This window comes from Lipotes vexillifer, unplaced genomic scaffold (assembly GCF_000442215.2).
Source record: "Lipotes vexillifer unplaced genomic scaffold, Lipotes_vexillifer_v1.1 scaffold141, whole genome shotgun sequence".
Classification (NCBI taxonomy): domain Eukaryota; kingdom Metazoa; phylum Chordata; class Mammalia; order Artiodactyla; family Lipotidae; genus Lipotes; species Lipotes vexillifer.
The window spans coordinates 199,247-220,113 of NW_006792108.1; the positions used below are offsets into that span (position 1 = coordinate 199,247).

Genomic DNA, 20,867 nt, shown 5'->3' on the forward strand with positions numbered 1-20,867 from the left:
TTTATTTTGATATTTTCTAATTTCTATGAAAAATCTCTACATCATCACCACAAACACCAACAAGTTCGTATTTCTAGACATGAATCAAAGTCCAGGTAGGCAAAGTAAACATTTATAACATGAAAATATAAAAATATTTGTTAACATACTTTTAAATTTATTTTTGTGTTAGAAACTTGTATCTTCATTGGCATCACTGTTGCAACAGTTTCATCTTCCAAAAAATGTTGAATATTCATAAGAGAAGATATAAGAAACTCAGTGCTAAAGTTTTCTATATGGCACTGCAGAAAGCCATTCTTTTCTGCAAGCAAAGAGTGTATTACAGCTCCAGGCCCACTTTCAAATCTCAGAGTAATCTCAGGAGAGGATTTAGAATGAATTACAGCTTTATGATCTGAACCTATGAAAAAAGAACAAATAAAAATTATAACTTTGTAGCACTACTCAGAAATGTCACTCTCAATTATTGGTCATTATTGTCACTTTGTACAATGTTAAAGCAATAATAAACTTTTAATATTTACTCTTAATTTAAGATATTTACAGTACATATACCACATGTACCCCACCTAAATTTTCCCAATTTCCATTTTTATAGACAATCTTCTACTGCAATAATGCTGTCTTGTCTATACTTTTCTAAAATATCTATCTATCTATCTATCTATCTATCTATCTATCTATCTATTTATTTATTTATGCCTGCATTGGGTCTTCGTTGGTGTGCATGGCCTTTCTCTAGCTGCGGCGAGCAGGGAGCAGGGGCTACTCTTCGTTATGCTGCACAGGCTTCGCACTGCGATGGCTTCTCTTGTTGAGGAGCACGGGCTCTAGGCGTGCGGGCTTCAGTACTTGCGGCACACAGGCTTAGGTGCTCCACGGCATGTGGGATCTTCCTGGAGCAGGGCTCGAACCCATTTCCCCTGCATTGGCAGGCAGATTCTTATTTTTTTTATTTATTTATTTTTTTGTGGTACACGGGCCTCTCACTGCTGTGGCCTCTCCCCTTGCGGAGCACAGGCTCCGGACGCGCAGGCCCAGCGGCCATGGCTCACAGGCCCAGCCGCTCCGCGGCACGTGGGATCCTCCCGGACCGGGGCACGAACCCGTGTCCCCCGCATCGGCATGCGGACTCCCAACCACTGCGCCACCAGGGAAGCCCGGCAGGCAGATTCTTAACCATTGTGCCACCAGGAAAGCCCTGTCTTGTCTATACTTTTATATATATTTTTATTTTTTGGTAACATGGAAAAACATGCTGTGATATAAATCTGATGATGCATAACTCAGATATTTTGAGTGTGTCTGAGTGTGTACATATCTATACATTTATGATATAATGGACAACTGTGATGAAGAAACAGTCATGGCATTTAAAGTGACTCAAGCCATTTCTCAAGTAGTGACAAAAGCCTGAAGTTTTGTACATTCTTCTTTAAAATTGGGCCCTTAAATAACTGGAAAGGTAAATAGAGAAGACCCCATTAGTAACCCCATGTTACTACTAAAGACAATCTTGAAACTAAAATTATAGCAAAGGAAATATATTTATGTTTATATTTATACTTATATTTACATTTATTTATGCTTTGGCCTTGCTCCAAAAAAGAATTTGAGGTGGCTTACAGAGCTATAAATACTCGAGTTCAAAACAAATTTCTTTAATTTCAATAAACACCCATAAAATATCTTTAAAAATAAAAGTTCCTAGTGGAACTACTTAAGTGAATTGGCACTCATGGTAACTATTTTGTTTATTTTACATTACCTAGCTCCAAAAAGAATAGGAGAAAACATGCACATAGTATAATCAGATTAAAAAAATAAGTAGGCGAGAGAGGGGGAAGATGGCGGAAGAGTAAGACGCGGAGATCACCTTCCTCCCCACAGATATATCAGAAATACATCTACACGTGGAACAACTCCTACAGAACACCTACTGAACACTGGCAGAAGGCCTCAGACCTCTCAAAAGGCAAGAAAGTCCCCAAGTACCTGGGTAGGGCAAAAGAAAAAAGAATAAACAGAGACAAAAGAACAGGGACATGACCTGCACCACTGGGAGGGAGATATGAAGGAGGAAAGGTTTCCACACACTAGGAAGCCCCTTCGCGGGCAGAGACTGTGGGTGGCGGAGGGGAAAGCTTCGGCGCCGCAGAGGAGAGCACATCAACAGGGGTGCGGGGGGCAAAGCGGAGAGATTCCTGCACAGACGATCAGTGCTGACCGGCACTCACCAGCCCGAGAGGCTGGTTTGCTCACCCGCCAGGACGGGCGGGGCTGGGAGCTGAGGCTCGGGCTTCGGTCGGAGCACAGGGAGAGGACTGGGGTTGGCAGCGTGAACACATCCTAAAGGGGGTTAGTGCACCACGGCTGGCCGGGAGGGAGTCCGGGGAAAAGTCTGGACCTGCCGAAGAGGCAAGAGACTTTTTCTTCCCTCTTTATCTCTGCGCGAGGAGACAGGATTAAGAACGATGCTTAAAGGAGCTCCAGAGACGGGCGTGAGCCGCGGCTAAAAGCACGGACCCCAGAGACAGACATGAGACACTAAGGCTGCTGCTGCCGCCACCAAGAAACCTGTGTGTGAGCACAGGGCACTATCCACACCCCAATTCCGGGGAGCCTGTGCAGACCGCCACTGCCAAGGTCCCATGATCCAGGGACAACTCACCCGGGAGAATGCACGGCGTGCCTCAGGCTGATGCAACGTCACGCCGGACTCTGCAGCCGCAGGTTCGCCGTTAACTCCAAACCCCTCCCTGCCCACGGCCTGAGCGAGCCAGAGCCCCCGAATCAGCAGATCTTTTAACCCCATCCTGTCTGAACAAAGAACAGACACCCTCAGGTGACGTACACGCAGAGGCGGGGCCAAATCCAAAGCTGAACCCCGGGAGCTGTGCGAACAAAGAAGACAAAGGGAAATCTCTCCCAGCAGCCTCAGGAGCAGTGGATTAAAGCTCCACAATCAACTTGATGTACCCAGCATCTGGAATACATGAATACACAGCGAATCATCCCAAATTGAGGAGGTGGACTTGGAGAGCAAGATTTATGATTTTGTCCACTTTTCCTCTTTTTGTGAGTGTGTATGTGTATGCTTCTCTCTGAGATTTTGTCTGTATAGCTTTGCTTCACCATTTGTCCTAGGGTTCTATCCGTCCGTTTGTGTTTTTTACTTAAAAAAATTTTTTTTTCTAAATAATTATTATTTTATTTTAATAACTTTATTTTATTTTACCTTACTTTATTTTATATTCTTTTATCCTCTTCCTTCGTTCTTCCTCCCTCCCTTTCTTCCTTCCTTCCTTCCTTCCTTTCTCCCTTTCTTTCTTTCTTTCTTTCTCTCTCTCTCTCTCTCTCTCTCTCTCTTTCTTTCCAGCTTCCTTTTCCTTCTTTCTTCCTCTCCCTTTTATTCTGAGCCGTGTGGATGAAAGGCTCTTGGTGCTGCAGCTAACAGTCAGTGCTGTGCCTCTGAGGTGTGAGAGCCAACTTCAGGAAACTGGTCCATAAGAGAACTCCCAGTTCCACATAATATCAAACGGCGAAAATCTCCCAGAGATCTTCATCTCAACACCAGCACCCACCTTCACTTGACGACCAGCAAGCTACAGTGCTGGACACTCTATGCCAAACAACTAGCAAGACAACTAGCAAGGAACACAACGCCACCCATTAGCAGAGAGGCTGCCTAAAATCATAGTAAGTCCACAGACACCCCAAAACACACCATCAGATGTGGACCTGCCCACCAGAAAGACAAGATCCAGCCTCATCCACCAGAACACAGGCACTAGTCCCCTCTACCAGGAAGCCTACACAACCCACTGAACCAACTTTAGCCACTGGGGACAGACACTGAAAACAACGGGAACTACAAACCTGCAGCCTGCAAAAAGGAGACCCCAAGCAGAGTAAGATAAGCAAAATGAGAAGACAGAAAAAAACACAGCAGATGAAGGAGCAAGATAAAAACCCACCAGACCTAACAAATGAAGAGGAAATAGGCAGTCTACCTGAAAAAGAATTCAGAATAATGATAGTAAAGATGATCCAAAATCTTGGAAATAGAATAGACAAAATGCAAGAAACATTTAACAAGGACCTAGAAGAACTAAAGATGAAACAAGCAACGATGAACAACACAATAAGTGAAATTAAAAATACTCAAGAAGGGATCAATAGCAGAATAACTGAGGCAGAAGAACGGATAAGTGACCTGGAAGATAAAATAGTGGAAATAACTACTGCAGAGCAGAATAAAGAAAAAAGAATGAAACGAACTGAAGACAGTCTCAGAGACCTCTGGGACAACATTAAATGCACCAGCATTCAAATTATAGGGGTTCCAGAAGAAGAAGAGAAAAAGAAAGGGACTGAGAAATTATTTGAAGAGATTATAGTTGAAAACTTCCCTAATATGGGAAAGGAAATAGTTAATCAAGTCCAGGAAGCACAGAGAGTCCCATACAGGATAAATTCAAGGATACAGGATAAATCCAAGGAGAAACAGGCCAAGACACATATTAATCAAACTGTCAAAAATTAAATACAAAGAAAACATATTAAAACCAGCAAGGGAAAAACAACAAATAACACACAAGGGAATCCCCATAAGGTTAACAACTGATCTTTCAGCAGAAACTCTGCAAGGCAGAAGGGACTAGCGAGACATATTTAAAGTGATGAAGGAGAAAAACCTACAACCAAGATTACTTTACCCAGCAAGGATCTCATTCAGATTTGATGGAGAAATTAAAACTTTACAGACAAGCAAAAGCTGAGAGAGTTCAGCATCACCAAACTAGCTTTACAACAAATGCTAAAGAATCTTCTCTAGGCAAGAAACACAAGAGAAGGAAAAGACCTACAATAACGAACCCAAAACAATAAAAAAAATGGGAATAGGAACATACATATCAATAATTACCTTAAATGTAAATGGATTAAATGCTCCCACCAAAAGACACAGACTGGCTGAATAGATACAAAAACAAGACCCATATATATGCTGTCTACAAGAGACCCTCTTCAGACCTAGAGACACAAACAGACTGAAAGTAAGGGGATGAAAAAAGATATTCCATGCAAATGGAAACCAAAAGCTGGAGTAGCAATTCTCATATCAGACAAAATAGACTTTAAAACAAAGACTATTACAAGAGACAAAGAAGGACACTACATAAAAATCAAGGGATCGATCCAAGAAGAAGATATAACAATTGTAAATATTTATGCCCCCAACATAGCCCCCCCTCAATACATAAGGCAAATACTAACAGCCATAAAAGGGGAAATCGACAGTAACACATTCATAGTAGGGGATTTTAACACCCCACTTTCACCAATGGACAGATCATCCAAAATGAAAATAAATAAGGAAACACAAGCTTTAAATGATACATTAAACAAGATGGACTTAATTGATGTTTATAGGACTTTCCATCCGAAAAACAACAGAATACACATTTTTCTCAATTGCTCATGGAACATTCTCCAGGATAGATCATATCTTGGGTCACAAGTCAAGCCTGGAAAATTTAATAAAATTGAAATTGTATCAGGTATCTTTTCCGACTAAAACGCTATGAGACTAGATATCAATTACAGGAAAAGATCTGTAAAAAATACAAACACATGGAGGCTAAACAATACACTACTTAATAATGAAGTGATCACTGAAGAAATCGAAGAGGAAATCAAAAAATACCTCAAACCAAATGACAATGGAGACACGACAACCCAAAATCTATGGGATGCAGCAAAAGCAGTTCTAAGAGGGAAATTTATAGCAATACAATCCTACCTTAAGAAACAGGAAACATCTCGAATAAGCAACCTAACCTTGCACCTAAAGCAATAAGAGAAAGAACAAAAAACCCTCAAAGTTAGCAGAAGGAAAGAAATTATAAATATCAGATCAGAAATAAATGAAAAAGAAATGAAGGAAACGATAGCAAAGATCAATAAAACTAAAAGCTGGTTATTTGAGAAGATAAACAAAATTGATAAACCACCAGTCAGACTCATCAAGAAAAAAAGGGAGAAGACTTAAATCAACAGAATTAGAAATGAAAAAGGAGAAGTAACAACTGACACTGCAGAAATACAACAGATCATGAGAGATTACTACAAGCAACTCTATGCCAATAAAATGGACCACCTGGAAGAAATGGACGAATTCTTAGAAATGCACAACCTGCCAAGACTGAAACAGGAAGAAACAGAAAATATGAACAGACCAATCACAAGCACTGAAATTGAAACTGTGATTAAAAATCTTCCAACAAATAAAAACCCAGGACCAGATGGCGTCACAGGCGAATTCTATCAAACATTTAGAGAAGAGCTAACACCTATCCTTCTCAAACTCTTCCAAAATATAGCAGAGGGAGGAACACTCACAAACTCATTTTACGAGGCCACCATCACCCTGATACCAAAACCAGCCAAGGATGTCACAAAGAATGAAACCTACAGGCCAGTAACACTGAGGAACATAGATGCAAAAATCCTCAACAAAATACTAGCAAACAGAATCCAACAGCACATTAAAAGGATCATACATCATGATCAAGTGGGGTTTATTCCAGGAATGCAAGGATTCTTCAATATACGCAAATCAATCAATGTGATACACCATATTAACAAATGGAAGGAGAAAAACCATATGGTCATCTCAATAGATGCAGAGAAAGCTTTCAACAAAATTCAACACCCATTTATGATTAAAAAAACCCCAAAAGTAGGCATAGAGTGAACTTTCCTCAACATAATAAAGGCCACATATGACAAACCCACAGCCAACATCGTCCTCAATGGTGAAAAACTGAAAGCACTGCCACTAAGATCAGGAACAAGACAAGGTTGCCCACTCTCACCACTATTATTCAACAGTTTTGCAAGTTTTAGCCACAGCAATCAGAGAAGAAAAAGAAATAAAAGGAATCCAAATCAGAAAAGAAATAGAGCTATCACTGTCTGCAGATGACATGATACTATACATAGAGAATCCTAAAGATGCTACCAGAAAACTACTAGAGCTAATCAATGAATTTGGTAAAGTAGCAGGATACAAAATTAATGCACAGAAACCTCTGGCATTCCTATACACTAATGATGAATAATCTGAAAGTGAAATCAAGAATACACTCCCATTTACCATTGCAACAAAAAGAATATAATATCTAGGAATAAACCTACCTAAGGAGACAAAAGCCCTGTATGCAGAAAATTATAAGACACTGATGAAAGAAATTAAGGATGATACAAATAGATGGAGAGATATATCATGTTCTTGGATTGGAAAAATCAACACTGTGAAAATGACTCTACTACCCAAAGCAATCTACAGATTCAATGCAATCCCTATCAAACTACCACTGGCATTTTTCACAGAACTAGAACAAAAAATTTCACAATTTGTATGGAAACACAAAAGTCCCCGAATAGCCAAAGCAATCTTGAGAACGAAAAACGGAGCTGGAGGAATCAGGCTCCCTGACTTCAGACTATACTACAAAGCTACAGTTATCAAGAGAATATGGTACTGGTACGAAAACAGAAATATAGATCAATGGAACAGGATAGAAAGCCCAGAGATACACCCACACACATATGGTCACCTTATCTTTGATAAAGGAGGCAGGAATGTACAGTGGAGAAAGGACAGCTGCTTCAATAAGTGGTGCTGGGAAAACTGGACAGCGACATGTAAAAGTATGAGATTAGATCACTCCCTAACACCATATACAAAAATAAACTCAAAATGGATTAAAGACCGAAATGTAAGGCCAGAAATTATCAAACTTTTAGAGGAAAACATAGGCAGAACACTCTATGACATAAATCACAGCAAGATCCTTTTTGACCCACCTCCTACAGAAAGGAAAAGAAAAAGAAAAATAAACAAATGGGTTCTAATGAAACTGCAAAGCTTTTGTACAGCAAGGGAAACCATAAACAAAACCAAAAGACAATCCTCAGAATGGGAGAAAATATTTTCAAATGAAGCAATTGACAAAGGATTAATCTCCAAAATTTACAAGCAGCTCATGCAGCTCAATAACAAAAAAACAAACAACCGAATCCAAAAATGGGCAGAAGACCTAAATAGACATTTCTCCAAAGAAGATATACAGACTGCCAACAAACACATGAAAGAATGCTCAACAACATTAATCATTAGAGAAATGCAAATCAAAACTACAATGAGATATCATCTCACACCAGTCAGAATGGCCATCATCAAAAAATCTACAAACAAGAAATGCTGGAGAAGGTGTGGAGAAAAGGGAACACTCTTGCACTGCTGGTGGCAATGTGAATTAGTACAGCCACTATGGAGAACAGTACAGAGCTTCCTTACAAAACTAAAAATAGAACTACCATATGACCCAGCAATCCCACTACTGGGCATATACCCTGAGGAAACCAAAATTCAAAGAGTCATGTACCAAAATGTTCATTGCAGCTCTATTTACAATAGCCTGGAGATAGAAACAACCTAAGTGTCCATCGTTGGATGAATGGATAAAGAAGATGTGGCACATATATACAATGGAATATTACTCAGCCATAAAAAGAAACGAAATTGAGCTCTTTGTAATGAGGTGGATAGACCTAGAGTCTGTCATACAGAGTGAAGTGAGTCAGAAAGAGGACAAATACCGTATGCTAACACATATATATGGAATTTATGAAAAAAAAGTGTTATGAAGAACCTAGGGGTGAAACAGGAATAAAGACACAGACCTACTGGAGAACGGACTTGAGGATATGGGGAGCGGGAAGGCTGAGCTGTGATAGGGCGAGAGAGAGACATGGACATATATATACTAACAAACATAAGGTAGATAGCCAGTGGGAAGCAGCCGCATGGCACAGGGATACCGGCTCGGTGCTTTGTGACTGCCTGGAGGGGTAGGATAGGGAGGGTGGGAGGGAGGGAGACGAAGAGGGAAGAGATATGGGAACATATGTATATGTGTAACTGATTCACTTTTTTATAAAGCAGAAACTAACACATCATTGTAAAGCAATTATACCCCAATAAAGATGTTAAAAAAAAAAAAAGAAGATGTGGCACATATATACAATGGAATATTACTCAGCCATAAAAAGAAACGAAATTGAGCTCTTTGTAATGAGGTGGATAGACCTAGAGTCTGTCATACAGAGTGAAGTAAGTCAGAAAGAGAAAGACAAATACCGTATGCTAACACATATATATGGAATTTAAGGAAAAATAAATGTCATGAAGAACCTAGGGGTAAGACAGGAGTAAAGGCACAGACGTACTGGAGAACTGACTTGAAGACACGGGGAGGGGGAAGGGTAAGCTGTGACAAAGTGAGAGAGTGGCATGGACATATATACACTACCAAACGTAAAGTAGATAGCTAGTGGGAACAGCCCGCATAGTACAGGGAGATCAGCTCCGTGCTTTGTGACCGCCTGGAGGGGTGGGATAGGGAGGGTGGGAGGGCGGGAGAGGAAGAGGGAAGAGATATGGGAACATATGTATATGTATAAGTGATTCACTTTGTTATAAGGCAGAAACTAACACTCCATTGTAAAGCAATTATACTCCAATAAAGATGTAAAAACTAAAAATAAAAAAATAAGTACGGAATGGAAAAGTAAAGACAAGTGGTAAGATTATTAACTTAAAATACATTATTTAAATTTCTGTGCCAAAGGTAGACCAAAAATAACTTCCTAGCAGAAAAAAGAAAAATACGATCAGTTTCACACACAATTCATAGAACCCGTGAGTTAAAAACAAACTGTTCTGGAAAGGTGAAGCTGTTTCAGTTATTGAGGGTCCAAGTTATCTGTCCCATGGGCCCTCATAAGAAGACTCCATTTATCAAATTCATGATGGAAAGATGTTTAATTTTCCTCAGTATGCGTGTGAATACTCTAGTCTTACAGAATTAAAATGTATATATATTTATGAAGGGGAGAAAGGTGCACGAAATTAAAGATACTTGTATTTACGCAGCACGGATAGATCTCCACATGCAACATAAAGTGGAGAGTTGTTTTTAAAACTTTTATTTCAGGTAAAAATTGATATTTAATTAATGTTAGCACTATTCATTAACAATTCAAAATAAATAAATGGTATAGATACTAGAAAAGATTAAAAATACTCCTAGGGAATTCCCTGGTTGTCCAGTGGTTAGGACTCGGTGTTCTCACTACCGGGGCCTGGGTTCAATCCCTGGTCGGGGAACTAAGATCCCACAGCCACGTGGGACTTAGCTGCCAAAAAAAAAAAAAAAAAAAACTCCCAAAAAATTCTTTAAACAATTAAGAACTCGATATTTTAATTTTTTTAAATAGAAGGTAAAAGAAATGGTCACAAACTGATCATGGTTAGTGTTCTTTCCTGTACCAAGAAAAACAACTTGTCTACTTAACAGTAAGAGCAACTGAAAACAAACAACTTGGTAAATGTGATTTTATTTTGCCTTTTATCTATCTATATATCTATACATGTCTATACATGTCTATCTACACACAAACACACACACACACACACACATACACACTACTCACTCCAGGGAGCTGAGAGCCATAAATAATTTCAAACAAAAAAGAGTATTTGGAACAGAGGTAAAACAAAACAAAATTCTCGTTAGTCAAAAATCACTCCTGCTTATTACCTTTTATGCCAAGAAACTTACATTAAGGTCTTCCTATTAAAGGAATCCAAAGTCCACCCATTATAGAAAAACAAAAACAAACAAAAGCAGAAACAACTGTGCAATTTTTGTGTGTGTGTGTGTGGTACGTGGGCCTCTACTGCTGTGGCCTCTCCCGTTGCGGAGCACAGCCTCCGGACGCGCAGGCTCAGCGGCCATGGCTCACGGGCCCAGCCTTTCCACGGCATGTGGGATCCTCCCGGACCGGAATACGAACCCGTGTCCCCTGCATCGGCAGGCGGACTCTCCACCACTGCGCCACCAGGGAAGCCCCAACTTTGCAATTTTAACTGTTCATGTCAGTGTATATAAACTGTAGATCAAATACAATCTTTGTTCATACGGCTTATTAATGTTTTAAATGTTGAAACTATTTTTTTCTCCTTTTCCCTTTATTCCCTTTCCCTTTCCTTTCCTTTCTTTCTTGTTATTTTGTTTATTTTTAAACAACCAAGACAGCTGTGAAAAAATAAGGTATTAGACAGCACTGACTGTATAACCCATACATATAAGGCATTTCAAAACGATTTCTTCAGTCAGGAACAACATGAAACAAAGTAATAAGTGGGCCATGGTAATAAGTGGGCTATAAAAAGGAGTAAACAACTGTGCAAAAAAGTGTTTGTGTTGGGTATAGAATAGGGTCTAGCTTTTGAAATTTTACGTTCAATCTTTTTTTGTTGATTTTTCATTGACTACAAAACCTTTCCAACTATATATACTTATCTTCCTCCATTTTGTATGCTATTAGGATTTACACTTGCTAATATGAAATTCTTGAATTTTTTTTTAGGAGATACATTGCAAAGTGCAAGGCCTACACACAGAAAAAAGCCAGGAGCCAATTTTTTTTCTATGATGCTGGTGTATAGACAAATTACTTGCAATTCCCAGGATGTGATGTGATAGCATACTTATTTAATATCAGGACTATATGTATTTTAACATGTTATATATCAGATATAGCATTCTGTGTATATAGCAAAGAAAAATATTCTAGCTCAGTGACTTTTCAAAAGAACATTGTCATTTAAATTTCTTAGTATAACTATTTTAATAAATTCATTTCTTTAAATAACTGAAAACCGTGAGTGATAATTCCACATAAAGTTTGAGAAAGGGATGGTTTAATGTGGTATTCCTCGTCATACACTGTGTATTTTGTTGCTTATATCCCTCTATGTCTAAGTGAATGTGTTGATCTTAGAATGAAAAACCACAAGAACAGGATACGTGATTTTACCAAATATCAAGTAACATGCCAGACTCAGAAAACGTTTGCTTATAAGCAAGAATTTAATGGAATTAAATTCTAGTGTGGAACTAAATTTGACCTTTTAGGATTACTTTATCACTCTTTTTTTTTTTTTTTTTTTGCGGTATGCGGGCCTCTCACTGCTGTGGCCTCTCCTGTTGCGGAGCACAGGCTCTGGACGCCCAGGCTCAGCGGCCATGGCTCACGGGCCCAGCCGCTCCACGGCATGTGTGATCTTCCCGGACTGGGGCAAGAACCCGTGTCCCCTGCATTGGCAGGCGGACTCCCAACCACTGCGCCACCAGGGAAGCCCCTATCACTCTTTTAATACAGAAAAGATTTTAGTTTTCTCAGATCTATCATCTCAAAGAATGAGACGACTGAAAAAGTAAAAGATGGAACTTAACAGCAGAAACAAAGAGAAATGAGGAAGTACCTCTTCAACAGGTTATGTTTCTAATAACTTAAAGTACTTTATTGAAATATGGTAATCTAAAAGAACAAATCTCTTGCATTATTATAAATAAATGTCATTTTCTGTGAATGCATTTATATCAAAGACAGAATTGCTGATAAATCACACGGGTAAAAACAAAACAAGTTTAGACTTCCTTGGTGGCGCAGTGGTTAGGAATCCACCTGCCAATGCAGGGGACACGGGTTCAAGCCCTGGTCCAGGAAGATCCCACATGCTGTGGAGCAACTAAGTCCGTGCTCCACTACTGAGCCTACAAGCCACAATGACTGAAGCCCGCATGCCTAAAGCCCGTGCTCCACAACGAGAAGCCACTGCAACGAGAAGCCCATGCACCACAACAAAGAGCAGCCCCCTCTCGCCGCATCTAGAGAAAGCCCCCATGCAGCAACAAAGACTCAACTCAGCCAAAAATTAATTAATTAATTAATTAAAAAAAATTAAATTAAAAAAAAAGTTTAAATCATGTTAAAGTCTTACCTACTGGACGATTACAAAGGTAATGCCGTAGACTGATATTGCCTAACTGATCTGGTGTCACTTGGTCTACTTGAAGACAGATTTCCATATCTTCCCCTCGGATGTCAATTTCTCCATTAACACCAATAATTTTAAACACCACAACTGACATCTAATAAGGGTTGCATAAATAATATTAGTATACCAAATAATTTAAAACAAAATTTAGGAAATAACACAGGAAACTACTATAACCTCTAAAAATACAACTGTGACTTAATAAACCAAAAATATATTTGTGATCAACAGAAAGCAGTTATTGCACTACAGTGATACACTTCCACTTCATTTCTTCCTACTTAGTCAAGAGAATATTTTTAGGTCACAAAGATTAATTATATGACATTTCTGTGTGAAATTATTTTCACTAAATGCTGAACTTATTTTCTAAGTCATCCATAAGAATATTTCACTCGGTGAAGATGGCTTAAAATAAACCAGTAACTTTTCTTTTGTAGACAGCCCCTCATAAGGACTGACCACCATCTTTACTATCAAACTTTCTCAAAGTGTACTTAAATTGAACTAAGATCAAAATATAAAGAACTGAAAAAAGAAACAAAGAACCTTCCTTCCTTAATACAAAAAAAAAAAAAAATTTAGAAAAGTGAAATTCAGAGAAAAATAATTCAGTAAGAGCAAAGGAAAAATTTCAAGAGTAGAAAGAGCAAAGTAAATCACCCACAATCTAAGTCAATTCATTTTACATATTAATGTCTTTAAATGTGTACATATTGAATATGAGATAAAGTTGGTGGCATTTCTCTTCATAGAATGTCTCAAAAGATTACCAGGTCGTCATGATTTTCTTGAGCACCCTCTGAATTTGTACTGATGGCATCTGGAGAGGTTTCACCATAATTCTGTAGGTTTGCACTGGCATTTGCCCGATCTGCTGGGCTCTGGTAATTTGTAGTTGAGTTCTTTTTAATACCTGAAAGAATACAGAAATAAACTACTAAATTAAAATCAGTTTACACATGGTCCAACAATGTTACATTTATCTAACCAAAACAGATTATTTCTTCAACACTTTCTCAAGCACAGCCATGTTTAAAAGACAATAAGCAAAGAAAAATTAGACTGTGGTTAGTTAGCAAATAATAAGAAATAACTTTCCACAATAAAACGTTAGAGATACTAAACCCTAAACTTAGACAGTATGAAAAGAAATCTACCACAGCCGACCACAATCTGTGTTCTTCCCATTGCAGGAGTGGTGCTGGCGTTACTAGCAGGTTCCTGGTCAGCCAGCTTTGCCTCCTCTATTCTACCCAACATTCAGTGGTCCCAGTCTGACCACTTCATTTCCCTTTTCAGTATCCTACGGTTCTTCATCTACATGAAGTTAATACTACTACTGTCAATGTGATTGTTCTCCATCCTTATCGACCTGCCTTAATTTCTCAACATGCTATATTTCAATATTTCTCAAACTGTCTGTGGTAAAAGGCAATTTAAAAAAAAATTTGTGTCCATAACACGTCAATACTTTAAAAAAATACTATAAAAATAATTATTGAAAATGAATCTAGAAAAATCAGAAGAACCAAAGACACAAAACAAAGCCTCAATTTTTTTTCACTTCAATCTTGCATGGATTCTGAGTTTATATTAAAAAAAAAGCTAATAATTCTGAAAATGATTTCAAGGATTAATTCACTGAATGATACAAGCAATCAAGTTACTCTTTCACTAAATCCTTTTGCTTAAGCGATAGTATTTTACAAAGCTTTACTTTGTTGCTGTTGTTGTTAGAAACATCTTTGTTATGTCTTCATAACACTTCAGTGCACGCATTATAGAATGAGTATCACTTCCATTCACTGAAAGAACACTGCTGAATGCAGCTTGCAAGTAGCTGGTTAAAAATTTCTTTCTTTTCAGATGTACATTATAATTTGATATCTGTATACACTACGAAGTGATCACCACCAAAAGTCTAGTTTACCATCCATAACCATACAATTGATCCCCTTCATCCATTCTGACCATTCCCCTACTCCCTTACCCTCTGGTAACCACCAATCTGTTTTCTGTATCTATAAGCTTGTTTTTGTTCTGTTTTCATTTGGGTTTTTTAAAAAATATATCTCACATATGAGTGACATCATATAGTATTTGTCTTTCTTTGTAATAATTTTTTATTATTATATTTACTACTATATAATTAGGTTCTAACCCAGTGCCTGACAAAACGGTAGGTGCTCAATAAATTATTTATTGAATGGATGAATAAAATGATTTTTAGGGCCAGGGAAAATGCATAAATACAATTGTGGTATGAGGAGATAATAAACTCCCATTTCACAGGGAATTCCTAACATTGCCAGAGGTTAAGATTTCACAGATAAAATAATATTTAAGCTAAAGTAAACAGAAAGAAAAAAGAACACTCTAGGCACAGGTACAAAGGCTAAAGAAGTTTGTCATAGTAAAGAGATTGACAGAAAGACAAATATACTATAGTATAATTAAAGTGTAGTAAGCACGTGGGAAAACAGCAGAAAAGGTAAGCTGGGGCCATATCACATGGAGCAACTGTCAGTAATGTTAAGTTTTTTAAACTTAATAGGCTTATAGTTGTTAGAAGTTATCGGGACTAAAATGGAAATTGACATGATAGTATATACATTTTTAAAAGAATATTCTGCCTGTGGAATGAAGTATGAACAAGAAATTGACAAGAAGAGAATTGGGGAGACTAGTTAGAAGCCTGTGGTGGAGTGGTACTCCAGCTACACATTTGTTCATTTATAAATATGCATGTATATTCAAAAATATGTACTCACAATATACCTATGTATGTGTATGTGTATGTGTATATATATGTGTGCATTAGTGTGCATATGTATAAACATACATGTATATAAAAACACAGAGAAAAAGGTCTGGAATTATGTCAATATATACCAAAGTCAATGGTAGTTACTTCCGTAATGGGGAATGGTATCAGGGTAGAGTAAGGGTGGTATTAAAGTGATATTCTAGATATCCCCATGACATCTGATTTTTTTTTTTAAAGAGAAAGTATTCATATATTCCTTGTAAAATTAAAACAAAACAAAAGAGAACTCAGAAAAAACAAGTCTTTTCCCAATGAAAATCAATTCCTTTGACAGAAAATTATTACAGTTCAGGAGAATAATGAATGTAGAGTCACATATCGTCTAAGTGTTACACATAAAATTAATGCCCTTGTATTTTTCAAGATCCTAAAAACAGCCTACTGCTGGAATCTATTCTAAGACAGCTATTAGAAATGAAGACAAAAATTTATGAACAATGATATAATTATAGCATTTTATAGCTGTGAAAAAACTATAAACAATCTAAACATCCAGTATCAGGGAAACAATTAAAAGGTGAGGGTACATTCTTATGACAAGTTAATATAGACAAGTGATAAAAAGCAGGTTGAAAAACCATATATGTGATGTAATACCAAATATACATATATGTGAATACATATATATATATGTATATATATACACATTTATAAGATAAATTATAATAGATATCTCTAGATTGTGGGACTTTTGGGTTATTTTATTTTCCAAACTGTAGTTGTTTATATTTTCCAAGTTCTCCACATTGAGTGGTAGTCACTTTTATTAATTATTTAATTTTCAGAAATAAGAAGAAAATCACTGATGCTTTTTTACGAGTAAGTAGAGATATTTTCTACAGGAACTGTTTTTGAAGCATTATTTGATCACAAAACAGAAATCCTCTATTAAAGTAGAATTTTAAGCCATAAGGGGGCAAGGGAACTAGGCAATAGAGCTATCTGTGTATCTAGAATAGATTTTTTGACCCATACCAGTAACTTGTCTACATTTAACTGGTAAAGTATGCTGGAAACGGGTTTGCTATGAATTGCCTATAAAAGTGTTGGGTTAAGGCTTTTAGTTTACATATAGTAATCATTTCCCAAGTCTGGGGTACTAGCATAGCATACTGGTTGGTTAAAAACTGAGGTTCCTGACTCAGACTAGCTGAGTTCCAAATCTGCCTCTATTACTTCCTGACTGTATATTCATTTCTCTAAGCTTCAGTTTCTAAAGCTATGAGCCTTTCCTTACCTAAGCTGTTTTCAACTACATCAATAGGTTTATTACTCTTCATATACAAAGTAATTCACATTTGCCTCTGGTCTCTTATGCTTTAGGGTCTGTGGCAACTATTCTCTGGCTATGGTTCATGGTTTTATTCCTGTTCACAAAGTCCCCAATGCCTTAGTGATGGGGATGCATCTAATACTAAGTCATTCCTAGTGGTCTGTACTAGGGCATTAGTTGCTTCTGAATAAAATAGGGGAATCATGTAGTTCCATCATACACTATCATGTATGAAAGAGAATTCTGGTTATGGGAATCAACAGATCCAGTCTGGAAAAATTCCAGTCATAGGACCACATAGTTGAGAATTCATCATGCAAATTAAGCCTACCTAATCAAAATTCCAGATATAGGAGTCCCTGTGATAGAGGCTAGTAGAATTAATGTTGTCTGCTTTACGATCTAAATGACTGTATATAAATAATTGCTGGATGTTGTCCATAAAAAGGAAGGAGTATCTGGTCAAAAGAAGCAACGAAACAACCATTAGAAAGTTAGATACAATGCTCTTTGTATTGTGCATTTTTGTGTGTATAAATAAATAAGTCTTTTGGGGCTGTGACTGATTATTGAATATAAATTTAAAAACTTAAATACCACTTCTAAGATTTGTGTATATATAATATGAATTCTTAAACTGTATTGCTTTACCTTTTTCCAAAAATATATGACTATCACTTCCATCACTTTCTAACAAATGTTCTTCCAATATCATGCTGTCAAGTGAAATGGTATCCAGTGAGGTTTGTGAGGGGCTTCTTCTCATGTTCTTGTAAGAAACAGAGAGCGGAGCCATGTTGGGTGGGCAACGTTCCTTAGGCTTTCTACTGTTAACAAACAAAATTATCAGAAAATCATCAAATAAAAGGAAAAGAATTCTTTCTAAAGAATACTTCAAACAAAATAAATATATATTTATACAGTATACACAATTTTTAAAATTATATAAGCTTAAAGTATTTTCATATTTTGAAAACCCTACTCTTCCATGTGTTAACTCTAACAATGCCACATTTATCATGGTTTTCTGTCCAAAGCCAAAATATACTCATAAGTGCATGCACATGTTGCGCACGCACACACACACACACACACGCAAAAATAAAACAAACCCCCCACCCCAAATTCTAACAGTCAGTTGTTACCTTAAAGATGACTGTGATGTAGGTGTTCTGACTGTGGGTGCTTCTTCTTTACTGATTTCCATGTTCTCAGAGAGTGAAACTGTTTCTGGAAGCAAATCTTCAGCTTTAAAGATTGACTCTATGGTTTCATTTCCTTTACTAGTTAAACTATTTGAAAGTATGTTCTGATTACCACCATTATCAAATGACAGGATACTTGAGTCTTCTCTGTAGTTTAAGACACTATTTGAATCTGTATAAGACGAATCCTTTTTGCCACTTGTTTCTGATCCAATTTCTCCTGAGCCACTTTTGCAAACAATTCCACTACTTTCATCTTCGCTTATTTTCCCTAAATTTTTATCTGATAAATAATCCAGAAAAGAAATACCTTTCTGCAGATTTGTATCACTAGCTGATTTAAAAAGCAAAGAATCCTTCAAAGGGACATGGCTAAGGTCAATACTCATAGATCTGTTGTCTGACATATGATTAACAGTTACACTTCTAATTTGTTTTATACCACTATTAACTTGTTTTCTTTTTGAAGACAAAAATTCTCCACTTTCTGTAGGCAAATAATCAGGAACCACTGGACTCACACTTTCAGAAACAGGAGACTTAAGACTATTTGCTTTATCTACCGGATGAAGCAAAAGAGCCACTTCCGCACTTTTAAGTAAAATTCCAATGCAAATGGATGTCTGACTAGCTGGATTGCCAGTCACAGCTTCTACATCTTTCCTTAAATTCTCTGAAAGCAAAATAAGTGACTCATGGAGGAAAAGCAGGAGCAGATACTGGTAGTGATTGATCTGCATACTGACATGTTTATGAATGTGAACCAGGACATGAATATCTGCATCTGATGATGAAGAGGAAAATCTTAAAAATGTATCTGAAGGTTTCTGACTACCATTTGTCAAGGGATCAGACTCTGTACTATAATACTCCTTCAAGAGCTTTTTCCGCTTCCATCGGCCAGTCAGATCACTAGACTCACTTTGTGATGTATTTAGAGATATCTGATTACAAGTCTGCAGCAATTTTTGTGACAATGCATACCTTTTTGGTTGACAAATCCAGATGGAAAGAGGGAAAGAATCTACAAAATTTATTGGTCGTCCTTTTCCACTTTTCATCCCTTCATAATCTATCCAAAATTGAGAAAAGTACACAGCCCAAACATCCGTGGCAGCAGAAGTTTTAAGAGTGTATTTATTCAACTTAGGAGTAACATTTCCTTTATAAACTTCATGCAGTTTGGTATCTTGTTCATGAGCATGTCTCTGGAAGATTGGATGCAGAAGATTAAAATTGTCACCAGATTTGGGGAAACTGGTATATGTTTTACTGAAAAAATCACAATCTTTGAAGTCTTGAAACAAAGCTTCTAAATCAGAATGTCGACAGTTTGAACAGTATCTTGTATTTGTAGCAATCATTTCTGAACTCTGAATAGAAATTGCATGTGGTTGATCTTGATGACATGCAGATTTCATTTCAGAAGGAATGACAAACTAGAAGAGAAAAAACATTAATCTAGTCTGACTTACAAATCCATATATCTTGAAGATAAAATAATCAAGAGCATGACTTGGTTCAGGAATTCTTTTTGACATTTTGCCCCAAAACATTAATTTTCTATCTTGACATAAAATACTCTCCCTCCCAAATCTTATTAAACAAAATGAAAAAGGCTTACATGATTAACAACTAAGAAAAGAACCAAAGGAAAAAGCCCAATAAATAATGAATAAAGTACATAACAAACACATACATATTTGTAGACAATATATCACAAAATAAAAGGAACAAAACTGAATTAAGTCAATTATTAAATGCTGACTATGCCTGAGTATATATATGCCCTGAGTAAATAAGAAAGCACAAAGTTTGGAAAAGATAATTTTTTGTTACGATATTTTAAATCCAAGCAATTTGGAGGATGACTAGATAAGTAAATGGAATGACTGGATAACTGTCATTAGAATCACTTTTCTGGGATAAAACTATTAATAAAAGAAACTTAGGAGTACAGGTCAAACGACTTAGTAAAATTATTTTCTACAGATAATTAAGCCCAGTCCTCAAAATATTCACAACAAAGAGTTCAAACTGACTGGTTTTAAAACTCAAACTGCCCATATTCACAAAATGTAAAGATCAGTATGTAATTGGGTTTTAAATTATAATTATAAATGTTATAAAGTGTGTCTCTTTATATTGAATATTTTAAGGTCTTTGAAATGATCTTTAAAACATTTCTGCAATGCAACCGTTGAGTATTATTAATCTCATTTTACAGAGAAGAAATTAAGGGTATGTAAATTTAGGCTACCAGCAACAGAGCTAGAAACTGAAATATTCATCCATGCCCAAATCTTATTCTATTTACTACACTATACTGTTTTTTTGTTTTTTTTTTTAGCTTCCTTCCTTTAAAGGTTAAATATCCATGGAATTCTGATTATTAACTACTTGGCTATAATGAAACACAACTTTCTATTATCTTTGGATATTAATAACAGAATAAATGTAACAAATAAAACCCAGATATAACTTAAAAGTGTCACTGTATTATTTACCCTTCTTAAAAAAATTTTATCAGCTCCAGCAAGAAGTAGAAAAAAAAGAGATTTTTTTTTTTTTTTTTTTTTG

General features: G+C 36.8%; 1 protein-coding gene across 1 annotated transcript in view; it reads right to left on the minus strand.

Annotated features, from left to right (window-relative positions):
* BLTP3B (bridge-like lipid transfer protein family member 3B) overlaps nucleotides 1-20,867 on the minus strand; it is a 103,921-nt gene that overhangs the window by 11,579 nt on the left and 71,475 nt on the right. The window contains exons 14-18 of the mRNA XM_007465324.1: nucleotides 18,228-19,726; nucleotides 17,734-17,909; nucleotides 13,753-13,895; nucleotides 12,923-13,073; nucleotides 150-403 (exon numbers count right to left, since the gene is read on the minus strand). Coding sequence (XP_007465386.1) covers nucleotides 150-403; nucleotides 12,923-13,073; nucleotides 13,753-13,895; nucleotides 17,734-17,909; nucleotides 18,228-19,726 — 2,223 coding nt within the window. The remainder of the gene's footprint in view (nucleotides 1-149; nucleotides 404-12,922; nucleotides 13,074-13,752; nucleotides 13,896-17,733; nucleotides 17,910-18,227; nucleotides 19,727-20,867) is intronic.